This window comes from Natator depressus, chromosome 14 (assembly GCF_965152275.1).
Source record: "Natator depressus isolate rNatDep1 chromosome 14, rNatDep2.hap1, whole genome shotgun sequence".
Classification (NCBI taxonomy): Eukaryota; Metazoa; Chordata; order Testudines; family Cheloniidae; genus Natator; species Natator depressus.
In genome coordinates, this window is record NC_134247.1 from 43,719,818 (window position 1) to 43,744,813 (window position 24,996).

At 49.5% G+C, this 24,996-nt stretch overlaps 1 protein-coding gene across 1 annotated transcript in view; it reads right to left on the reverse strand.

Moving 5' to 3' along the window:
* The window catches only part of LOC141998583 (uncharacterized), a 52,546-nt gene extending 31,864 nt beyond the window's left edge, over positions 1–20,682 (reverse strand). The window contains 5 exon segments of the mRNA XM_074971454.1: positions 11,379–13,077; positions 13,436–13,534; positions 16,666–16,792; positions 17,464–17,552; positions 20,523–20,682. Coding sequence (XP_074827555.1) covers positions 11,379–13,077; positions 13,436–13,534; positions 16,666–16,792; positions 17,464–17,552; positions 20,523–20,667 — 2,159 coding nt within the window. The 5' untranslated portion in view covers positions 20,668–20,682.
* Between the last annotated feature and the right edge of the window lie 4,314 nt (positions 20,683–24,996).

The window sequence follows — 24,996 nt, forward strand, 5'->3', positions numbered from 1 at the left end:
CCCCTGCTCTACGCTAAAGGTATGAATCTCCTCTCGCACTGGTGAGAGTCAGGAGTGACTCCATAGAAGCCAAGGGAATCTGTAAACTGGGGGGAGAGCAGAATTCAGCCCTAAATACTTGGAGGAGCTTCACAGACACCCAGTGTAAAGCAAAGACACACTAGGATGCTCCTGGGCTGGGATGAAGGGGGATGAGGTAAATTCATTTACACACTCCTTTCCTTCCTGGCCCAGAGAGAAAAGGCCCCATACCTTGTTCCCCACCTTCATGAGCCAGCTAGCCCGCAACCCTGGTGCTAGATTAGAGCCAGTGTCCCAGTAGGGTAAAGCCCCTTATCCCATTCCTGAACCCCTCAGCCAGCCAGCCAGCCCCCTTCCCTGGGGTCGGATCAGAGCCGGCATACTCTCTATGGAAAGGCCCCAAATCCATTCCCCGCCCCTCTGGGCCAGCCAGTCCCCCAACCCTGAGGGTCAACTGGAGTCAACACTCCCGAGACGGGAAAGGCCCCATATCCGATTTCCCCCCCACCCCACCGTCTTGTTTGGCTTCTGGGACCTACGACATGATTCCCTGACTGCTACAGGGGTGTGTTTTCTCTGTCCTCTGAAATAACTCTGTCAAATTGATCTCAAATTGATCTCAAAATGATTTCAGGTTAATCCCACCACTCTGCCACCATGTCACGGTTCCTCCCCCACACTGAACTCTAGGGTACAGATGTGGGGACCTGCATGAAAACCTCCTAAGCTTACTTTCACCAGCTTAGGTAAAACTTCCCCAAGGTACAAATTAATTTTATCCTTTGACCCTGGATCTCCACTGCCACCACCAAACTCTAACTGGGTTTACTGGGAAATGTAGTTTGGACACGTCTTTCCCCCCAAAATCCTCCCAACCCTGGCACCCCACTTTCTGGGGAAGGTTTGGTAAAAATTCTCACCAATTTGCATAGGTGACCACAGACCCAAACCCTTGGATCTGAGAACAATGAAAAAGCATTCAGTTTTCTTACAAGAAGACTTTTAATAGAAGTAAAGGAATCACCTCTATAAAATCAGGATGGTAGATAACTTACAGGGTAATTAGATTCAAAACATAGAGAATCCCTCTAGGCAAAACCTTAAGTTATAAAAAAGGTACACAGACAGGAATAGTCATTCTATTCAGCACAGTTCTTTTCTCAGCCATTTAAAGAAATCATAATCTAACACATACCTAGCTAGATTACTTACTAAAAGTTCTAAGACTCCATTCCAGTTCTATCCCCGGGAAAAGCAGCATACAGACAGCCACAGACCCTTTGTTTCTCTCCCTCCTCCCAGCTTTTGAAAGTATCTGGTCTCCTCATTGGTCATTTTGGTCAGGTGCCAGCGAGGTTACCTTTAGCTTCTTAACCCTTTACAGGTGAGAGGAGTTTTCCTCTGGCCAGGAGGGATTTTAAAGGGGTTTACCCTTCCCTTTATATTTATGACACGCCCCCCAAATCTCAGCTAGGGCGAAACGCTGGCTGGGATTTCTTCCTGGAGCTCTAGGAAAAACAGAGGTAATAAGACACATGCACCTCTATATATACTACCAAGTACATAAAGACTAACAATATTTTCCACATCTCAAGGACGATTTTAACCAGTTGATTCTGGGAAACTTTTACGGGAGAGTGCATCAGCCACTTTGTTAGAAGCTCCTGAGATGTGTTGGATGTCGAAATGAAGATCTTGGAGAGCTAAACTCCACCGAATAAGTTTTTTGTTATTTTCCATGGTGGTATGAAGCCACTGTAGTGCAGCATGGTCTGTTTGCAGGTGGAAACGCCGTCCCCAAACATATCGGCGTAGCTTTTCCAGAGCGTAGACAATGGCATAACATTTTCACTGACTGACCAGTTGCTTTCCCTCTCAGACAGTTTTTTTGCTGAGAAACACTACAGGGTGGAATTCTTGATCAGGTCCTTTCTGCATTAAAACTGCTCCCACACCACGCTCGGACGCATCTGTGGTTACTAGGAACGGTTTGTCAAAGTCTGGGGCCCTTAGTACAGGATCAGACATGAGTGTCGCTTTAAGCTTGTTAAAGGCCTTCTGACACTTTTCGGTCCACTGAACGGCATTTGGCTGTTTCTTTTTGGTTAGGTCTGTCAGTGGGGCAGCGATTTGGCTGTATTGTGATACAAATCGTCTGTAATAACCGGCCAAGCCTAAGGAGGATTGAACCTGTTTCTTTGACTTTGGGACAGGCCACTTTTGGATAGCATCCACTTTGGCCTCTAGGGGGCTGATAGTTCCTTGACCCACCTGGTGTCCAAGGTAAGTCACTCTGTTTAGGCCTATTTGACACTTCTTAGCCTTAACAGTTAGTCCTGCCTCCCTTATGCACTCAAGGACTTTTTGTAGATGTTCCAGGTGGTCTGCCCAGGAATCCGAAAATATGGCCACATTGTCAAGGTAGGCGACTGCATATTCTCCTAATCCTGCTAGGAGACCATCTACAAGTCTTTGGAATGTGGCGGGTGCATTTTGCAGCCCGAAAGGGAGTACATTAAATTCATACAGCCCGAGATGTGTGGTGAAGGCTGACCTTTCCTTGGCAGATTCATCTAGTGGTACCTGCCAGTACCCCTTGGTTAAGTCCAAAGTAGAGATGAACTGGGCCCGTCCCAGTTTCTCTAATAGTTCATCTGTGCATGGCATTGGATAGTTGTCTGGGCAAGTTACAGCATTTAGCTTACGGTAGTCCATGCAAAAACGTATCTCCCCATCTGGTTTGGGAACTAGAACCACTGGAGATGCCCATGCACTTCTAGAGGGGCGGATTACACCCATCTGTTACATATCCTGGATCTCCCGGTCTATAGCAGTTTTAGCTTGAGGAGACACCCGATAAGGTTGGACTTTAATTGGGTGAGCATTATCTGTATCAATGGAGTGGTATGCCTGTTCAGTCAGTCCTGGGGTGGCTGAGAACATTGGCGCGTAGCTAGTGCACAGCTCCTGGATCTGCTGTCGCTGCACACGCCCAAGGGTCATGGAGAGGTTCACCTCTTCCACACCACCAGCACTTTTCCCTTCGTAGTAGACACCTTCAGGCCACTCAGCGTCCTCTCCTCCCTGGGCTGTAAACTGACAAACTTTTAATTCTCTGGAATAAAAGGGCTTTAGAGAATTAATATGGTACACCTTAGGCTTTCGGTTGGAGGTGGGGAATGCTATGAGATAATTAACAGCTCCCAGGCGCTCCTGGACCGTGAATGGCCCTTCCCACGATGCTTCAATTTTATGGGCCTGGAGCGCCTTTAAGACCATGACCTGGTCCCCTACTTTGAAGGAACGCTCTCTGGCATGTTTATCATACCAGGCTTTTTCCTCTTTTTGAGCATCCTGTAAGTTTTCTTTAGCAAGGGCTAAAGAGGTTCGGAGGGTGTTTTGTAGGTTGGTTACAAAGTCCAGAATGTTAGTTCCTGGAGAAGGTGTAAATCCCTCCCATTGCTGCTTCACCAATTGTAATGGCCCCTTAACCTCACGGCCATATACAAGTTCAAATGGGGAAAACCCTAAACTGGGATGTGGTACAGCTCTGTAGGCAAAGAGCAACTGCTGCAACACTAGGTCCCAATCATTGGAGTGCTCATTTACGAATTTAGGTATCATGGCCCGCAAAGTTCCATTAAACTTCTCCACCATGCCATTTGTTTGATGGTGGTAAGGAGTGGCAACCAAGTGATTTACCCCTTGAGCTTCCCAAAGGTTTTCCATAGTTCCTGCCAGGAAATTAGTCCCTGCATCTGTGAGGATGTCGGAGGGCCAACCTACCCTGGCAAAAATGTCTGCTAGTGCCTGGCACACACTTTTAGCCCTGGTGTTGCTTAGAGCTACTGCTTCCGGCCATCAGGTGGCAAAATCCATGAAAGTCAGTATGTACTGCTTTCCTCTGGGTGTCTTTTTCGGAAAAGGACCCAGAATATCCACAGCTACTTGTTGAAATGGAACTTCAATGATGGGGAGTGGCTGGAGAGGGGATTTGACCTGGTCTTGGGGTTTTCCCACTCTTTGGCATACTTCACAAGACCGGACATAGGTAGAAACATCCTTGCCCATTCCCTCCCAGTGGAATGACCCCCCCGAAATGGTCTTTGGTCCTGTTCACCCCAGTATGGCGACTAGGGTGATCGTGGGCTAAGCTCAAGAGCTTGGCCCAGTATTTAGTTGGAACTACCAACTGTCTCTGAGGATGCCAGTCTTCCTGGTGTCCACCAGAAAGAGTTTCCTTGTATAAAAGTCCTCTTTCTACAACAAACCTGGATCGATTAGAAGAGCTGAGAGGCGGTGGGTTGCTCCGTGCCGCCGTCCAAGCTCTGTGGAGGCTTTCATCTGCTTCCTGTTCGGTCTGGAACTGTTCCCTTGATGCTGGAGACATCAGTTCCTCATTGGATTGCGGACCTATGCTTGGTCCCTCTGGAAGCGATGTAGGGGATGGGGCTGTTTCTGTTGACTGTGAACCGCTTTCTGCTGGGACACTCTGTTGGGGTTCAAGCTCTGGCTGAGCCTCTTGTGTAGGGTTATCGGCTGCTGCCGGTTCAGGTTCGGTAGGGCCCTCTGGTGTTGAGGTTGCAAGTACTGGATTCAGCGCTGGCAATGGGTCTGGTGTTGGTTGTCCGGCTGGTTCTGGTTCTGGGACTGGTTCCGTCTGGGTCTCTGGGACTGTATCCGCTACTGCTGTTGCAGACATTGGCCGGGTCCATCACTTCTGACCGGGTCCTGACAGAAGTTTCCGGAACAGAGCTAGTCCTCACGGCTTGTTTAGCCTGGCTGCGGGTGACCATTCCCACCCTCTTGGCCCGCTTCACATGATTGGCCAAGTCTTCCCCCAACAGCATGGGGATGGTATAATCATCATAGACTGCAAAAGTCCACGTTCCTGACCAGCCCTGGTACTGGACAGGCAACTTGGCTGTAGGCAAATCGAAAGAGTTGGATTTGAAGGGTTGAATCGACACTTGGATCTCTGGGTTGATTAAATTGGGGTCCACTAAGGAAGCATGGATAGCTGACACTTGTGCTCCAGTGTCCCTCCATGCGGTGACCTTCTTCCCGCCCACACTCACAGTTTCCCTCCGCTCCAAGGGTATCTGGGAGGTATCTGGGCCTGCAGACCTCTGGTGTGATTCCAGTGCAATGAACTGTAATCTGTGGGGGTTCTTGGGGCAGTTGGCCTTTACATGCCCCAGCTCGTTACATTTAAAACATCGTCCAGCTGACGGGTCACTGGGGCGAGTGTGGGTTGCTGGAGAACGGGGTGGTGGGACGATAAGGTGTCTGGAGGGCTCTTTGGGAGGTAGGTGGGGCCTTGGGCGGCCCCCGGTAATAGGGTGTGGTCTGGGGTTGTCCCTTCTGGTCTCCGCTCCAACTACGAACAGTTTTCTTCTTCTCTGCCACCTCTACCCGTCTGGCTCCAATCTCTCCTGCCTCGATTACAGTTTTGGGCTTCCCATCTAGGATGTATCTTTCTATTTCCTCAGGAACACCCTCTAAGAATTGTTCCATTTGCATTAGGAAGGGCAAATTTACTGGCAATTCCACACTTGCTCCTGATATCCAGGCATCCCAATGTTTCACAATGTGGTAGGCATGTCGGGTAAATGACACGTCTGGTTTCCACCTTAGGGCTCTGAACCTCCGACGAGAATGCTCGGGTGTTATCTCCATTCTGACTCTCGCCTTGGATTTAAACAGTTCATACTTGTTCATGTGTTCTTTAGGCATTTCAGCCGCCACCTCAGCTAAGGGTCCACTGAGCTGCGGCCTCAGCTCTACCATGTATTGGTCGGTAGAGTTGCTGTACCCAAGGCAGGCCCTTTCGAAGTTCTCTAAGAAGGCCTCCGTATCGTCGCCTGCCTTGTAGGTGGGGAACTTTCTGGGATGGAAAGTGGTACCTGGAGAAGGATTGCTAGGGTTTGTTGGTATATTCTGCTGAGCCTTTATCTTCTCCATCTCCCCCACATGCTTCCTCTCTTTTTCCTTCTCCTCCAGTTCTTTGGCCCATTTCCCTCCTGTGGGCAGCCTCCTGTACCTCCTTCTCCAGCCGCATGAGTTCTATCTGTCTTTCATGTTCCTTTTGTTTTTCCTCAGCCTGAAATCTGGCTAATTCCAGCTGTTGTTGAGCCGTGGATTCTGTCATCCTAACCACTCTGTTTTTAACTAATTTTACACCCGAGGTTTAGAAATAAACAAACAAAACTTGGCTGTAAAATTCTGCTGTGCTGGAATAGGATACATATTCTCTGATAGTGATTGTCAGCCTACAGAAAAAGACAATTCCCTTTGTCTCTGCTCTGGCCCCAGATCAAAGCAAAAAAACCTCCAACTACTTGGAAACCTGCTTACCAGCAGCCCAAAGGAAAAAAAAATTCCTTTCAAACCTGTGCTACTTGTAAAAAAATCAAAATCCTAAAAAAAAAACCTGCCACTTTTGTCTCCAGGCAAATGGGTAGAACACCCCGCCCCCGCCCCCGTTTACTTTTAGGGGAGAAAAAAAACTCTGGTTTGGAAGACTGTGAATTTCCCTGCAGGAGTTAAGTACCCTGCCTCCAGGCAAAGAAAACCTGCACTTCACAAAGATAACCCCCCTTTTGTCTCTGCTCTGGCCCCAAAGCAGAGAAAAAACTAGCTGCTTTCAGTTGGACCTCCTTTCCAGCAGCCCCAAAGGAAAAAAAAATTTCCTTTTTAAAATCTGTATTTCTAGTTCAAAAAAATCTCAAATTGATCTCAAAATGATTTCAGGTTAATCCCACCACTCTGCCACCATGTCAAGGTTCCTCGCCCACTCTGAACTCTAGGGTACAGATGTGGGGACCTGCATGAAAACCTCCTAAGCTTACTTTCACCAGCTTAGGTAAAACTTCCCCAAGGTACAAATTAATTTTATCCTTTGACCCTGGATCTCCACTGCCACCACCAAACTTTAACTGGGTTTACTGGGAAACGTAGTTTGGACACGTCTTTCCCCCCAAAATCCTCCCAATCCTTGTACCCCACTTCCTGGGGAAGGTTTGGTAAAAATTCTCACCAATTTGCATAGGTGACCACAGACCCAAACCCTTGGATCTGAGAACAATGAAAAAGCATTCAGTTTTCTTACAAGAAGACTTTTAATAGAAGTAAAGGAATCACCTCTGTAAAATCAGGATGGTAGATACCTTACAGGGTAATTAGATTCAAAACATAGAGAATCCCTCTAGGCAAAACCTTAAGTTACAAAAAAGGTACACAGACAGGAATAGTCATTCTATTCAGCACAGTTCTTTTCTCAGCCATTTAAAGAAATCATAATCTAACACATATCTAGCTAGATTACTTACTAAAAGTTCTAAGACTCCATTCCTGTTCTATCCCCGGCAAAAGCAGCATACAGACAGCCACAGACCCTTTGTTTCTCTCCCTCCTCCCGGCTTTTGAAAGTATCTGGTCTCCTCATTGGTCATTTTGGTCAGGTGCCAGCGAGGTTACCTTTAGCTTCTTAACCCTTTACAGGTGAGAGGATTTTTCCTCTGGCCAGGAGGGATTTTAAAGGGGTTTACCCTTCCCTTTATATTTATGACAAACTCATTTCACACTGGTCACACCCTGTGCTGGGCTTTGGCTATCCCAGCTCTGAGACTACATCCCTGGGCACCAAGACTGCTACTGACCATTGCTTTGTGCCGGTTAGTGTCTCAGTGAAGGACTGGGGTGCAGGAGTGGGTGAAGAGAGCTCAGAGACAGTCACCCTAACGAAACCAAGCCAATCTTCACATTAAACCTCACTCTTCACGGGAAGAGGATGCCAGACAGGAATTGGTGTCTGACATTACGGGGAGAAGCAGGGCTTGCAGCTGAGACTCGCACGGTGTCTAGAAATGATAAAATTGCTACTTCTCTTGGCTTTCGCAGGTGAGTCAAGGGACCTGCTCGTTCATGGAGGGGGGTTAAATGCAGAGAAATGGTCAGTTTGTGCAACCCCTTACGGCTTTTCTGGGGGAGCCCTGGGTGCCTTACTTATGAGGGGCTGGATCCACAAAAGCCAGTGTGCTGGATGGAGAGCTGCCGGAGCCAGCCAGTCGGAACAGCTAAGGACAGGGGTGGCCCAAGCCTTCTGCCACAAAGGGACTTAGGTGCCTCCTGTTGGTTGCCGTCAGTTGGGACCTAAGCCTGGTCAACCCTGCTCACCTAACTCCACCAGAGGTGGAACCCTTGTTCTATGCCCGAGTTCAGTGGTTTGAGCACTGAGTCAGCAAGTGGAAGACCTGACTTCAAATCCCATCTCTATCTGATAGGAGCAGCAAGGGGCACCCAGGTCTCCTACACCCCAGTTGGGTGCCCTGGGTGGGGCAGTCTCAATTGCCCCTGCTCGTGCTGTTCCACTTTGCATAAATCATTAAACATTAATTGCACCTGGGAGCATGATGCTGCAGGCTGGTGGTCAGGGCACCCACCTGGGAGATCAGGGTTCAAATTCCCAGTTCCAATGATTTAACAAAACTGGAGCAGCTTCAACAGGAGAGATGGCGAGAGACCCACAACAGAAGATCCCCTGACAATGATTTACAAGCTTTCAGTAGAGATCTTCACTGCTATGCTTCCTGGATAAATGTCATAAAATCAGTGTATTTGGTGTGGTGAGTTTGTAAGGTCTGAGACAGGAGTTACTTGTAAATAACAGTGACTCCTTTGCCAATTGGCACCAATGAGCTTTTGTCACGCATGCACTGAGCTCTACAGTCCCACTCTGATAGAACAGAAAGGCGAGCACAAAAAATACAGAAAGGAACAATAAGATACTAAAATGACAATGGTCATTCCTTTTCTGGAGTAGAAACCAAGAACTGAGTGTGTACTCTTTTCACCCCAGTTCTTTCCAAATCCTTGGCCTTGGTTAGGGTAAATTTACACTTCTCTGAAGTAGAATCCTTCACAAAACCACTCAAAATATCAATAGTGTTAGTGAGGAATGGCTCCCCAAAACATGCCCAGCTTTTCTTTAATTTGGTGGCACAGTTTCAGGCAAGGGCCTGGATACAGGGCTGGATCAGAATCTCCGTTAGTTACCAGAGCTGGAGATTCTATTCAAAAATAGCCATTTTTCTGCAGCTATTAGATTGCTAAAATGTGTATAAAATCAGTGTTGGCACATACAAAGGATAAATTCAACAAAAAACCCACTTCTATTTCCTCAACATCTGTGTCACGAAGGGCAGGATTCCTCATCACATAGGGTTAACTAGGAGAGATCTTTTGTAGGGCCTGGGTTACACATGATTTGGGAACCAAATACATGGGCATTTTGGAGGGATGGGGAAAAAGGAAAGCTGAAGTGAGGAATGACCACTTGAGCAAACGGTCATTTGTCTGAAATTCTCCATTAGATCTGAGCTCCATCATATCAAACTGAACTAATATCCAATTGGGTAAGCAAACAGCCCTCAGGACAGATAGAAACCCACATCAGAGAGAGAGAATACTTGACAGTGAAAGTGTCAAGTGAAATTCCAGAGCAGGTAACATCTGCTTATTCAGAATCAGGACAAGAGATTCTCCCAGCACATTCTCCTCTGATCCATTCAAACATACTTCACTCAGCGCTGTCTCAAGAGTCAGTTATGTTATTTTCAACATTTTCAGTATACTAGGATCTAAATGGGGGGAGGGGGGCGGGCGCGCGAAATGACACTTTTTGTTCCGGCCCCTGCTTCTCCATTTACATATCATCTGAAAAGTTCCCAACATAACTGCTCTTCAGCAAAACCCAGAGCAACATGAGAACAACTGGCAATGATACAATCTGTATCACTGGTGACTAACAATAACTTTGCAATAGGTGGAATGGTATAAATGTGATGCTCCCCGCTTCCTGATAGGAAGCGCACACACAAATTACTCATGGGACAATAAAAAGGACAAATAGGTCCACCTCAAGAGGGCAAACTGCAAAAGGCAAAAATGGGGCACTCATCTGGATAAGCTGAAGAATAATGGTGCAGCAAACAGCATTCCAAGTTACTATGTAGGAATCAGGAAAAGAAAAAAAGTACTGATAGCCCTACAGGTTTTTATGGTGTTGATCTCCCTTGCAGATTCTCTGATGGCTAACATGAGCTGAGTGCCAAGAGAAGGTATTCCCACACTCACTGCATTCATAGGGCCTCTCCTTTGTGTGAATTCTCGGATGACTAGAAAGGGCTGAGCTGCTAGAGAAGGTTTTCCCACACTCACTGCATTTGTAGGGCCTTTCCCCTGTGTGGATTCTCTGATGATTAGAAAGTTCTGATCTTTGAGTCAAGCTTTTCCCACACTCACGGTATTCCCAGGGGCTGTCAAGGTTCCTTCCCCACTCTGAACTCTAGGGTACAGATGTGGGGACCTGCATGAAAACCCCCGAAGCTTATTTTTACCAGGTTAGGTTAAAACTTCCCCAAGGTACAAACTAGTTTACCTTTTGCCCTTGGACTTCATTGCTGCCACCACCAAGCATTTAACAAATATATAACAGGGAAAGAGCCCGCTTGGAAACATCTTTCCCCCAAAAGTCCTCCCCAAACCCTACACCCCCTTTCCTGCGGAAGGCTTGATAAAAATCCTAACCAATCTGCAAAGGTGAACACAGACCCAAACCCTTGGATCTTAAGAACAATGAAAAAGCAAGCAGGTTCTTAAAAGAAGAATTTTAATTGAAGGAAAAAAGTAAAAGAATCACCTCTGTAAAATCAGGATGGTAAATACCTTACAGGGTAATCAGATTCAACAACAAAACCTTAAGTTACAAAAAGACACAAAAACAGGAACTACATTCCATTCAGCACAGCTTATTTTATCAGCCATTTCAACAAAAGACAATCGAACGCATATCTAGTTAGCTTACTTACTAAGTTCGAAGACTCCATTCCTTTTCTGTTCCCGGCAAAAGCATCACACAGACAGAGCCTTGGTTTCTCCCCCCCCTGCAGCTTTGAAATTATCTTGTCTCCTCATTGGTCATTTTGGTCAGGTGCCAGCGAGGTTATCCTAGCTTCTTAACCCTTTACAGGTGAAAGGGTTTTTCCTCTGGCAGGGAGGCATTTTAAAGGTGTTTACGCTTCCCTTTATATTTCTGACAGGGCCTCTCCCCTGTGTGGATTCTCTGATGGTGAAAAAGGCTTGATCTTTGAGTGAAGCTTTTCCCACACTCACTGCATTCGTAGGGCCTCTCCCCTGTGTGGATTCTGTGATGATTAGAAAGGCCTGAGCTCCTAATGAAGCTTTTCCCACACTCACTGCATTCGTAGGGCCTCTCCCCTGTGTGGATTCTCTGATGATTAGAAAGGGCTAAGCTGCTAGTGAAGCTTTTCCCACATTCACTGCATTGATAGGGCCTCTCCCCTGTGTGGATTCTCTGATGATTAGAAAGGGCTGAGCTCGTAGTGAAGGTTTTCCCACACTCACTGCATTCATAAGGCCTCTCCCCTGTGTGGATTCTGTGATGATCAACAAGGCCCGATCTTTGAATGAACCTTTTCCCACATTCACTGCATTGATAGGGCCTCTCTCCTGTGTGGATTCTGCGATGCAGAAAAAGGCCTGAGTTTTTACTGAAGCTTTTCCCACACTCACTGCATTCGTATGGCCTCTCCCCTGTGTGGATTCTCTGATGACAAGAAAGGGATGAGCTCCAAATGAAGGTTTTCCCACACTCACGGCATTCATAAGGCCTCTCCCCTGTGTGGATTCTCTGATGACAAGAAAGGGATGAGCTGCAAGTGAAGCTTTTCCCACACTCACTGCATTCGTAGGGCCTCTCCCCTGTGTGGATTCTCTGATGACTAGAAAGGGCTGAGCTGCAAGTGAAGGTTTTCCCACACTCACTGCATTCAAAGGGCCTCTCCCCTGTGTGGATTCTCTGATGATGAGAAAGGGTTGAGCTGCAAGTGAAGCTTTTCCCACACTCACTGCATTCGTAGGGCCTCTCCCCTGTGTGGATTCTCTGATGACTAGAAAGGGCTGAGCTCCTAATGAAGGTTTTCCCACACTCACTGCATTCAAAGGGCCTCTCCCCTGTGTGGATTCTCTGATGATGAGAAAGGGCTGAGCTGCAAGTGAAGCTTTTCCCACACTCACTGCATTCAAAGGGCCTCTCCCCTGTGTGGATTCTCTGATGACTAGAAAGGGCTGAGCTGCAAGTGAAGCTTTTCCCACACTCACTGCATTCGTAGGGCCTCTCCCCTGTGTGGATTCTCTGATGATGAGAAAGGGCTGAGCTGCAAGTGAAGCTTTTCCCACACTCACTGCATTCGTAGGGCCTCTCCCCTGTGTGGATTCTCTGATGAGAAGAAAGGGATGAGCTCCAAATGAAGGTTTTCCCACACTCACTGCATTCATAGGGCCTCTCCCCTGTGTGGATTCTCTGATGACTAGAAAGGGCTGAGCTGCAAGTGAAGCTTTTCCCACACTCACTGCATTCAAAGGGCCTCTCCCCTGTGTGGATTCTCTGATGATAAGAAAGGGCTGAGCTGCAAGTGAAGCTTTTCCCACACTCACTGCATTCGTAGGGCCTCTCCCCTGTGTGGATTCTCTGATGAGAAGAAAGGGATGAGCTCCAAATGAAGGTTTTCCCACACTCACGGCACTCATAAGGCCTCTCCCCTGTGTGGATTCTCTGATGATTAGAAAGGGGTGAGCTGCTAGTGAAGGTTTTCCCACACTCACTGCATTCATAGGGCCTCTCCCCTGTGTGGATTCTCTGATGATTAGAAAGGGCTGAGCTGCAAGTGAAGCTTTTCCCACACTCACTGCATGTATTTTTCCTCTTTCTCCTGAGGATTTCCTGCTGGGTTGTGGTTTCCTTGAGGCCCTGCTGAGTTCCCTGACAGGAAATAAATTTACCCATTTTCTCCAATGGCTGGTTTCCCTGCTCTCTTTCTGGTCTGTGATGAATCGCAAAGGATTTTCCCTGCTCATGACTCCTGGACACACTCCTTTTCCATCTTTGCAATAATTCTCTGTGTTTATCCACTTGCTCAACATTTTCCTGCTGAGAATTCTGCTCCTCCTTCTCACAAAGCATTGCCTCACCTGCTGTCATAGAGACAAAAACCTCAAACAGGGATGGAAAGGGGAAGACCAAACGAAAACAAGTGCTGGAGAGGGGTCAAATAAAAATCAGGTCCTGAACTCCCCCAAACTCTTCCACCAAATAGGAGAGAGGAGGGGGATCAATTCAGCCTTCACATCCCATCCAAATTCACAGGGGGAAGGGAGGAAACTTCTGCCTGGTGTCTGCTAGGATCTACAGGAAGCCATGAGCTATATTTACCCTGAGGATACGACACCTGCTAGAGACAATAATGAACTGAGAGACCTCCCAAGACTTTGTAGGATATCCCAGAGGTTTCCTTCAGGCACTTATAGATTCTGGATTTTAACGTTTCCTCACCTGTGCAGAGAGCTCTCAGGATCTCTCTTTCCTCTGGGACCCATGGTTCTTCCCCTTGTTCCAGCTGGGAGATCACATCAGGTTTGGAAACTGGAAACTCTGCTCAGATGAAAGAAAACAAAGGACTTCAGTTGATGTCACAAGACTTTGTCATAAATAAACATTCTATTAATTTAACTTCAGTGCTTAGTGTGAGCTGGTGTGCCTGGGGCAGTCCCTCACTGAAAATGCCAAAGTCAGGGCAGGCTGAAAAAGGGATAGCATATGCTCCCCAAACTGGTGGTTAACGCTGAAGTTAAGCTCACCAACCAGTCACAAACTGCTTCTCATCACCCACACTGGTTACCAAGAAGCTGAAAAAAGAAACCACGCAGCCCCCTTTATTGCATTCCAGTTCTCTGACTCCCAGTCAGCACCTAAGTCTACTGCAGTGAGAGGTTAGTTAATGAGTTAGTGACTTCGAAGTCCATCTGAAACACATCCACAGCTTGGATGGGACATTCAGTCCTTTGTTCAAGGCTTCAGTTTGTAGAGAAGTTGCTCCAGAGGTAGGAAGAGGGATTGAAGACTAAAGGGAGATGATGCAGCTACCCTTTATATGCCTTTTGCCATGTGGCTTGTACTTCCTGTGCCCCAAACAGAAGTTTCACAGCACATGGCATGGAAAAGCCTTGGAGTTCTCAGTACACAGGCGCACCTTTGCATGTCTTGCTGACTCAATAGGTGTATCCCCTAAGTCCTTTCCATGGGCTCATTGTATAGCTGATGACCCTGGATGGGCCATCGAACAGGCTAGGCAGTGCTGACGCCAACATGTCTGGGGGTGTCACCCAGAAACACTACACAAGTCTGGACATACAAATATACCCTACATCTCTTTATCTCACAATACAAAGGTGATACAAACAGAAACAAAATCATCATACTTGGAAAATCATAACATTTTCACTGACAGCTTACATATTGCACATCTAGCATGACTCATTGCAATTTTATCATATTGGTATTAATAATAAAATAATAATAATAATATAAAAAGTCTCACAATTCCACATAGTGTCACACTGAGTAAACCAGTGTATTCCCAGGACCAGCTCCTCAGGTCCTTTAAGATGCCAAATACCCACATATCGGCTGGGAACACACACAGACAGACATTGTGTCAGTCTGTACCCCTATGTTCACTCTTCCGGAAAATTATGATCAATTTGGGACATAGTATGGCTTGTGAGATATCATTTGAAATCATATAATCTACTGAATATTATCCTCCTGTTAAAATGTGGAGCAACACTGTAAGTAAAGTTATGAGATTTTCCTGTATGATATTACTGAAAAGTTATAATTTTGGGGAACACCCACAGACCAGTTCCCTCAGAGGCAGCAAGGCAAACAGCTGGTCAAATAGCCATTCTCCGGCAGTGGAAAGGTGTGAAGAAGACATGTACATTCCTTCAAAGGGACCACTTGAAGCTCTTATCGACCACAGACAGCCTGTCAGCATCACTCAGCTGAGAACTGAAGTTGTTTTTAGTACAAAGGACTGAACTCTAAAAAGAGGTGAGAAAAATGCTTGAGACTCTCTCTCTCTTCCCCCCCCTTTCCCTCTGTTCAAGACAACTCCTGAAGAACTGACCTTGGGTGGCAGGGGCGGGTTATGGGAGTCCTGGCTGAAAGGACAGCCACCAGCCTGTCTCAGCATATGGTGAGAGAAACATTTGCTTTGAATCCGTTTTAGCTTGTTAAGTTAGATGTTAATTTGTGTTTTATCTTGCATTTCTTTTGTAAACAATTTTGACTTTTAGGCCTCATTACCTGTAGTTACTTAAAATGTTTTTTTTTTTCAGTAGTTAGCAATTTGGTTTTATTGTTTTATCTAACCAGTGTGTTTGGATTAAAGTGTGCTGGAAACTCCATTTGGAATAACGAGGCCGGTGCATTTCATTTTCCACTGACGAAATGACAGACTTCGTATGAGTTTGCATTGTTCAGCAGTGTGCTGGACAATGCAAGATGCACATTTCTGGGGGAAAGGGCAGGGATATTACTGAATGCAGGAGCTCAGCAGTACTAGATGTCAGGATAGCACGTATTGCAGCCCATTGGAAAACATAATCCCAACAATACATAGAAAATGATAGGGTCTAAATTAGCTGTTTCCACTCAAGAGCGGGATCTTGGAGTCCTTGTGGAGAGTTCTCTGAAAACGTTCACTCAAGGTGCAGAGGCAGTCAAAAAGCAAACAGAATGCTGGGAATCATTAAGAAAGGGATCGATAAGAAGACAGAAAATATCATATTGCTTCTCTATAAATCCATGGTACGCCCACATCTTGAATACCGCATGCAAATGTGGTTGCCACATCTCAAAAAAGATATACTGGAATTGGAAGAGGTTCAGAAAAGGGAAAAAATATGATTAGGGGTATGGAAGAGCTTCCGTATGAGGAGAGAATAAAAAGACTGGGCCTTTTCAGCTTAGGAAAGAGACGAAAGGGGTCTATAAAATCATGGCCACTCTCGAAAGACAGGACACTGGGCTACATGGACCTTTGGTGTGACCCAATGTGGCCGCTCTTATGTACTAGGGAATCTAGTGAGCCCAGTGTAACGGGAGGGAGTAGAAAAATCCCTGGGTGTGGAGAACACTGGGAAATTAGAAGATATGACATGACATGTGACAATGAGGTAATCAAAAATCCAATGAGCCTGCAGAGAAGAGAGGTTGTGGCTATCGCACGTGCGGATGGAAAAGCAAGACTCTCCATGTCTCAGGAAGTTTCACTACCAACATAAGCCATTTTCACACGCTGCAGTGCAATCCAGACCAGTGAGGATTTGTGTCATCTGAGTGTCTGTGTGATAATTAACCCTGGAACAGCAGCTCTGACTCCAGCAGCCTGCTTGTTACACCCGAAGCACATTCTGGTCCAGGTGGAGTAGGCTCAGGGTTTCAGAGAAGGCCGGGGGTAGGAAGCTTCTGTTGGTTATGCTGGACCTAAGCCCCAGTTTTACTTGAGCAAAAAGAGATATCTGACACTGTGCAATACTGCTCCTGTGCTCTGTTCCCAAAGTGTTCTTCAGCAGGGGAAGGTCTCTGGTCGTGTGTGTGTGTGACTGGCATATTGGGGTGATGCTGAAACAGGACAGAGCAGAGATGCCATTGGGGGGTGGCGTGAACCGTATCTCTTCATTTCCCCTTCCAAGAACTGAGGGGACGGGAATCCTTACCCTGCAAGGTCACATTCTTATAGTTCTCCTGCATGACATCTCTGTAGAGAGCTCTCTGAGCAGGGTGCAGCAGAGCCCACTCTTCCCTGGTGAAATACACAGCCACCTCCTCGAAGGTCACCGGACCCTGAGAGAGCAAAAATCCAACACTCAGTACCTGCTGCCCCTCTCTTTGTGTGGGAGAAGAGCCAATCAAATGGAAGCTCTGGGTGGATCACGGTCAGAGTCCCACCCCCACCTCACTCAGAGCATCCTGGAACCACCAGGGTGAGGGGATGAAGACAGAGCCCCTTCTCTCTCCCACCAGATCCATCACACACCTACTAGCCACAGACTGATACAGGAGATGGAGCAGGATCCAGGGAGAGCTCCCTGGTAGGAAGTCTAACACGCTCCTCAATGCAAGGAGCTGGATTTGAAGGGAGGGGAATCTCCCTAAGCCTGACTGGTGGGTGCCCCCTTCATATCTCACGGCACCCACTGGTTAGTCGGGTCAGGCTCCGGCACTATGAGTCTGGTTAGGTTTCCTAGTCCCATGTAGGTGGGTTATTTTCTGTTCAACAAATTAGAGCATTTCCACCTCCCAACCTCATGGGTCTGGTCCCAGAATCTAGGACACTTATTCAATAACTCCCAGCAGGTTTGCCACCCCCTTTCCTCCTCCCTTTCTCCACCTTGTGCATTTCCTGCCCCGGACCAACCTCCAAACCAGACTGCGCAAACCTTCCCATCTCTGGTGTATTTGCTGTCCCTCTCCCTCCAGAAGGAACCCACCCAAAACTCCCCAATAATCCCTACCTGAGCTGGCTCCACTGCAGCCATTACTCTTCCCTGTCCCATGGGAGGATGGGAGAAGCTGGAGTGAAACATGGATGTCGTTCTGCAGCCTGGGAGGGTGAGAAGCGTAATTGTGGGGGTTTCAGAACAGGCTTTAGTTAATTTCACATCAGAATTCCCCCAGGGCCCTTTCCTTGCAGACAAATATCCTAGATTCTGCCGTGCTGGAAAAATGCTTGATCTCGTTATTACAGTGTAGACCTGGCCCCTCCTGCCAGGCTAAGCCCACAGAGACATTTTTAACCTCCCCTCTCCCTCCCTCCACTCCATAACAAAGTCTCTGAACACAATGCTAGAAAAGAGCAGAACCAAAGGAGTCACTGTGGGGGATTCCCTCGGACATGGACCCCACAGCAGCCACAACCGAGCAGGGGGAATATGGAGTCAGGAACTGGCTTTTCCTCTGTCTGATCCTTTTATTGTTCACTGGAAAGTGATTCTGCCCAGGGATGTTGCAACACATGTGTCTGGGTGGACTAGAGCTGGAAATCTCTCTTCCCACTCATTTCTACCACTGCCCCTTTCAGTCTCTCCTTCCCCTGTCCTCTCTCCCTGCCTCTCTAGCTGGGAAAGTCCCATTCCTGGGTTCTTTGCAATCCCACCGCTGGATGTTCTCCTGACAATTGCTAATGGGAGGAGAAACGAGGAGGGGCTGTTTGTGCAGAGTCACTTTCTTGCCAGTCCCCAACACTTTCCCTGAGGTCTTTCAGTTACCTGAAGTTTGTGGCTCAGAATTTGTATTAACAGAGCCCAGGTCTGCCCCAAGGGGCAAGTACCAGCTGGAGAAAGTCAGCACCTGGGCCGGGCAGAGAAGAAGCTTTAAGTAAGGTCACTTCCCAGCACAGAAGCCCCGCTAGGGTAGCAGCAGCTGCTAAACCTGGTCTCCCGGTTCACAATGGAGGCTGCAGCGTCTGACCCAGGAAGCTGAACCCCAATATCCTTAGGAGAGAGGAACAGAGCCTTTGAGCAGCCTTCCCTCCTTTAGCTCTCTGGGAGAACAGCTAATGAGAACACCTCCTCACAGGGAGAATTGCTAATTTCATTTGCCCCACTGTTCATCTGGAGTCACTCCTTGTCTTTCCATACAGTGACTCTGGATGAGTCCAGAATGCTGTGGAAGAGGTCATTGTGTGGCAGTGCTAACCCCCTTCCCACCACCCTCACCCGCCATATCTAGGAGAAGGACTTGGGGCACAAATTTAGTAGCAGCTCCCAGAGCCTCTGCCATGCCCTTTGCCTGGGACCCCCCTCCTCCCATTTTGAAAATTATAAAGAGGAAAGTAGAAAATCAGAGGGATTTTATATCATTTGTTGATAGGAGATAAAATCTGAGCGTATTTCACATCAATCTTTGAAAAATGAATAGAGAGGAAATGGGCAACAGTTGCAAACATTTTATTTCCATGTTGAAGAATCTGAGAAAAGGTGTAAATCTGAGATTTTGTTAGTATTTTATAATTAGAGCGACAGGGAAAATCTCAGGGCATAATCAATTAGAAACAGACAACTAGAGAAAAAGTGGGGCAAATGTTTAGGGTATTTCATAACAATCTTTGAGATCTGCAAAGAATACGTGTCACAAAGTAAGTAACTGATAACATGAGAGAAAAATACCAAGATCAGAGGGAATTTTATATTGCTATGAAATATCTAGTTGGAAAAGGGGGACTGTTTGACTGGATTTTATATGACTGTGCAATACATAAACAGAAAGTGATGGCCCCCATTCACAGGGGCAGCAGGGAGCCCTTTGAGGCGGGGATTTAAGAGGGGAGGAGGAGCTGGAAGGCTTCCTTGGTGAGGGAAGGGGGCAGCAGTGGGGGATGGGCAGGTGAGGTTCAATGGATAGCTGGGGGCAACTGTGTTGGCAGTTTGGGCCAGAAAGTGGGATTGGGAAACCGGCGTCTGGGCAGTCTCCACGGGGGGCACTTGCTCCTCCCTTCCCCCACCCTGGCAGAGAAGAGGCATCTCATCCCATCCCCACTCCAGGGGCAGCCATGTTTTGGGAATCAACTCAGGGAACAATTTCTCACCTAAAGGAGGACAAACCGCTGCAGATAAAATAGGTGGGAAAATCCCCCACATCGGAGATGTTAAATTGACATTTGAGAAAAGGGGAAGAACTGGAGAGAATTTGTATCAGGGTGTGAGCGGCACGAGCGGGGAAAGGATCCAATTCCCTCACCTCGCGCCCTCCCCTTCTCCCCCGGGGATTTCCCGAGGCTGCACAGGGACCGTTCAAGCCCCCCCCGGCCTCCCCCCCCCCACAGGAGCCCCCCGGGTCCCGGCGGCGCGGGGCAGGGCCTGGCTGCGGCTCCCCTGGGGCTGGGCAGCCCCGAGGCGTCTCCCAGGTGCGGCGCGTGAAGCGGCCCCGCGGAGGAACGAGCTCCTGGCCGCAGCCCGGGGCCGGGCCGCCCCCGGGGGGGCCGCTCGCTGCCCCCGTCCCCTCCCGGGCCTGCCCGGGCCCTGATGCCGGCAGAGAGCGGCCCCCCAGCCCGGCCCCGCGGTGTCGAGGTCTCCCAGCCTCGCCCATTAACCCGCTGCCCCGTCCAGACACCGCCCCGGGGAACGAGTTTTTGCGACGGGGCGCGAGCGGCGGAGGGGGCCAGGGAGCGGCTCAGGAATTGGAGAGATGCGCGGGGGGGTCACCCTGGATGCATCTCGCTGCTGTCCGGAGAGAAAGGGGGCGGGACGGGAGAGGCTGGGTCCCCACGGGAGCGGTAAATCGGAGAGGATCTCAGCCCCCCCCCCATTTCCCTCCCCGCTCCTCGGGGGTCCCCTGCTCCTCTTCTGCCCCGGCCGTGCCCGGGCTGCCCAGACACTTCCCCCCCGCCCCTGTCCCCAGGTCTCCCCCCTTCGCCCCCCGCCCGGGCTCACGTCCCCCCCGCCCGGCCAAACGCAGGGACCGCGGGGGTGGGGGGCTGGTCCCCTCCCCCCAGGGCAGAGCCGGGCCGGGGGGGGGGCGTTGGGCTCCTGCTGGGAGAGCAGCTCCGAGCCCCCCCCGGGGCTCGCTCCGGTACCTGGAGGCGGCAGCGGGGCGGGCAGGGCCCAGGCCGGGGACGTTAATGAAGCTCGCCCCGGCACAGACCCTCCCACACACCTCGGTCCCGCAGCAGCAGCGGGTGAGCTCTGCCTCTGCGCATGCGGGACTCCCGCCCCCTCCATGTGCGCATGCCCAAAGCTCGAGCGGCACAAAACGCTTCTGTGCCCTGGGCTTGGCGCCAACGGCCCCACACGAGCTCGGCTCGTCCTCCTCATGGTACGTCACATCCGCTCGCGGGAGTGTCAGGAACTACATCTCCCAGCCTGCCCCGGGGGGTGCTTCCGCCTTCTCCAGCTTCGGTAAGGGAGGCTCCCGGGGAGCTCGTGCTCAACATCGTGCAATAATATAATTGCTCTAGAGGTGGAGGCCCAAACAGCTTTACAAACCGTGTACAACCTACAGGAATAATTTCCCCCACCACTGAAATGCAGGCAGCTCTGGAGTGAAATTCCACAGCTGTTAGCACACCACACTGCCGTATGATGTCTCAGGGGAAGGGTGGAAGAAGAAGTCCACAATATTGCAGCTTCCATTTTAGGGAAGCAAATTGCAGTCACGCAGACTGGAACGTGGACAGACTCAGATCCCCATTATTCAAGAAGCGCTGTGGGATTTTCAGTGACGGCGAACTGCCCTTGCTTTTTGTTCTCAGCAGAACCCTGGCACTAGCGGGGTACAGCGACCCCTACTGCCAGGCTGTGACACAGATCTTTTTAGCATTTGCAAGTGGTCCCTTCCTTCTCAGTCACCAACCAGGATTATATATTTCAAGAGTGAGTTTCTCTTGACAGGCTGGGTCTGTCTCTGTTCAGCTTTTGAAAGCTGACAAGGTCCAATCAAGAGACTCCCAGCCAGTGATTTCTGCATAGAGCCCAGAACTTGTGATTGCATTAGAGCAGATCTTTAGTAAGACAGGAACGTCAGGTAAAGACTTCAAGTGAATTCTCTCCTCTCTGGCCCCCCATCCAGAGGTGCTGGAACAATTTACCAAACTGTAAACTCTGGATATAATGGAAACCACTTCAAGGCTGGGGGTGCTGCAGCACCCCTAGTTCCAGCACCTCTGCCCCCATGTCTGCCACCACCCTGCAGTCCTGACCTACAGTGTGCCTGGCTGTTTGGGCACTGACCCCTGAGAAAAGCCCTCCCTAGTATTTTGAGTCAGAATGCTTTTTATATGGGTGTAGGGGGAACTGCAGCTATACTTAGAAGTAGAGCTGCTATCCCGAGCTGTCGGAAGACAGGATACGGGGCTAGATGGACCATTCGTCTGACCCGGTGCGGCCGGTCTTATGTTCTATCCTGTAAACCTATTTTATGGAATTTGTTAAAAGAAATGGAAGTTTGCTGTCCTTTGAAGGAAACAGAAAAGCAAAATTCCTCCCACTCTTTTCCAGTGGGGAAAATGTTAAGAATAAGTGTTCCCCCGCCACCCCATGAAAAGTAAAATGAAATCCCCCCCGTCCTCCCCCAAAAAATCTGTATTTCCATTTTTTATTTACACACACAGAGGCAAAAAATGAACAATTTCAACTAAAATAAAAACTTTCCTTTTTGTCAAAATGGCATTTTCCATTAAAAAAGAGCATAAAGACTGGACTGGGAGCCGTGACAACTGCTTGGGGAAGAGCTCCCGCATGCTCGTGATCCAGAATGAGGAGGAGATGGTAACATAAAATACAGGCTCAAACTCCAGCTGGAGAGAGATGTGTGTCACTAGTTACAACCCCAGTGCAGCAGGTTTATCCAGCTGGCTCTACCCCCTCTGCCCCATTTCTCCTTTTCCCCCAGTTAACCAAACCCTACACTGGGGTGTTTTCTCCCCTTCTGGGCAGCTGGCTGGTTAACATACAATTCATAACAAGAACCCCACAGCTTTCCCACCCCAGACTGCCCAGCTGGCTCCTGCAGGCTTTGCACCCCTGAGCCCTGTCTGAGAGCTCAGCAGAGCCATTCTGCATAGAGCTATGCACACAACCTCCCTACTCCCGACCTTCCAAGGAAGACTTGCTGAGCTCATGGGCCTGGCCAGGGAGAATGTGGCCAGAGCCCAGAGGAAGGAGAAGGTCTGGTATGACCGCACAGCGCGGGCCTACGCCACCAGGGATCAGGTGATGGTTCTCATCCCCGGGAGGAAAAACAAACTACAGGCTGCCTGGGAAAGTCCCTTCAAGGTTGTCAAGCAACTAAATGAGGTAAACTATGTAGTAGAGCTGTCTAACGGAGCACATCACCGCTGGGTGTACCATGTGAATATGATGAAGCCATATTATGACAGGGGGAATGTGGTGCTGGCTGTGTGTGGACATTGGGAGGAGCAGGGAGATGTCCCAGGGAGTAGATCTACTAAAGGGTCAAGAGCTGGTTCCCCCCTGGAAACAATTCCCCTCTCTAATCGGCTAACCCCTGACCAGCAAGCTGAGATCAGAGGGGTGTTGCATCTGTACCGACAGATAGACGGGTAGAGACAGGATCGCATCCCCCTATAAGATGCTCCCCCTTCCGCGTCACAGGGAAGACTGTTCAGGACCTGGAAAGAGAGGTCAAGGACATGCTGGTTTTGGGGGTGATCCAGCCATCTGCCAGCCCTTGGGCCTTCCCGGTGGTGCTGGTCCCCAAAAAGGACAGCTCGATCCAGTTCTGTGTGGACTATTGGAAGCTCAATGCCATTACTATCTCTGATGCCTACCCCATGTCCAGGCCTGACGAGCTCCTAGACAAGCTGGGAGGAGCTCGGTACCTTACCACCATGGATCTTACAAAGGGCTACTGGCAAGTGCCACTGGATGCAGATGCGAGGCTCAAATCGGCCTTTATCACCCTGCTGGGGCTCTATGAGTTCCTGACCCTGCCTTTCGGCCTCAAGGGGGCGCCAGCTACCTTCCAGCGCCTGGTGGATCAGCTACTGACGGGGGATGGGGAGTTTTGCCTTGGCGTATATTGATGACATCTGTGTCTTTAGCCAGACCTGGGAGAACCATGTGTCCCAAGTTAGACAAGTGCTGGACCGACTCCAGGAGGCTGGGCTGACTATAAAAGCTGAGAAGTGCAAGGTGGGGATTGCTGAAATATCTTACCTGGGCCATCGGGTGGGGAGCGGCTGCCTAAAGCTGGAACCAGCCAAGGTGGAGGTGATCAGAGATTGTCCCGCTCCCCAAACCAAAAAGCAGGTCCAAGCCTTTATTGGGATGTCGGGGTACTATCGAAGATTCGTGCCCCACTTTAGCACCATAGCCACCCCCATCGATGGGCTATGCAAGGAGGGGAAGCTAGACAAGGTGATCTGGACTGAGGAGTGCCAGAAGACTCTCTGTGCGCTGAAGGAAGCTCTGGCCAGTGGCCCAGTTCTGGCAAAGCCAGACTTTGACAAGCCCTTTGTGGTGTTCACTAATGCCTCAGACACGGGACTGGGGCGGTGTTAATGGAGGATGAAAAGGGGGAGAGACACCCCATCATATACCTGAGCAAGAAGTTGCTACCTGGGAGCAAAACTACACGGCCATCAAGAAGGAATGCCTGGTCATGGTGTGGGCCCTGAAGAAACTAGAGCCCTATCTCTTCTGGCAACGCTTCACCGTGTACACCGACCACTCTCCCCTGACCTGGCTACACCAAATGAAAGCAGCCAACGCCAGGCTCCTGAGGTGGAGCCTGCTCCTGCAGGATTACGATATGGATGTGGTCCATGTGAAGGGAAGTGCCAACATGATAGCGGATGCGTTGTCCCAGAGAGGGGACCCTGAACTTCCCCAGGTCACTGGTCAGAGTGACCCAGCTCAGTTCAGTCTTGAAGGGGGGAGAGATGTGACACAGTAGGGAGCGGGGCGGATTGACCTGGGAATGTCGTCTAGTTTTACTGGGACTGTCTGCATGGGGGATGGGATAGCAGGGGATGATTTTACTGAGGGAGGAGACCTGAGCCTGTAACCTGAGCCAGGAGGGGGATGGAGCCAGGTGACACCTTTGCCCGGGAAACTGGACAAAGGCTGGAGGAGGAGCCGGGAGGAGGGGAGCGAGATGGCTGGAGGGGGTGTCGGGGGAAGTTGGCTGGGGAAGAGGAGGGAGCCCCCAAGCTTGGGGTTTTTAATCTCCGTACCCCCCAGAAGGATTTGACTGTGGGGTCCTGGTTGTACCTACAAGCTCTGTTTGGGATTGTTCCTGTCCTCGAATAAACCTTCTGTTTTACTGGCTGGCTGAGAATCACGGTGAATCGTAGGAAGTGAGGGTGCAGGGCCCTGACTTCCCCCCATTCCGTGACACTGCCTCTTCCCCAAAGCCCCAGCCCCTGCTCCGCCCCAGCGCCGCCCCTGCTCCACCCATTCCCCTGAGTTACCTCCCGGGGGACTGCAGCAGGGGCTGGGCGCACCCTGCACTCACCCTGCAGCAGGAAGTGGTGCGACCCGGCCCCAAACCGCTCTGCCAGCTCATCCTGGGGGATGGTTCCACCCTGC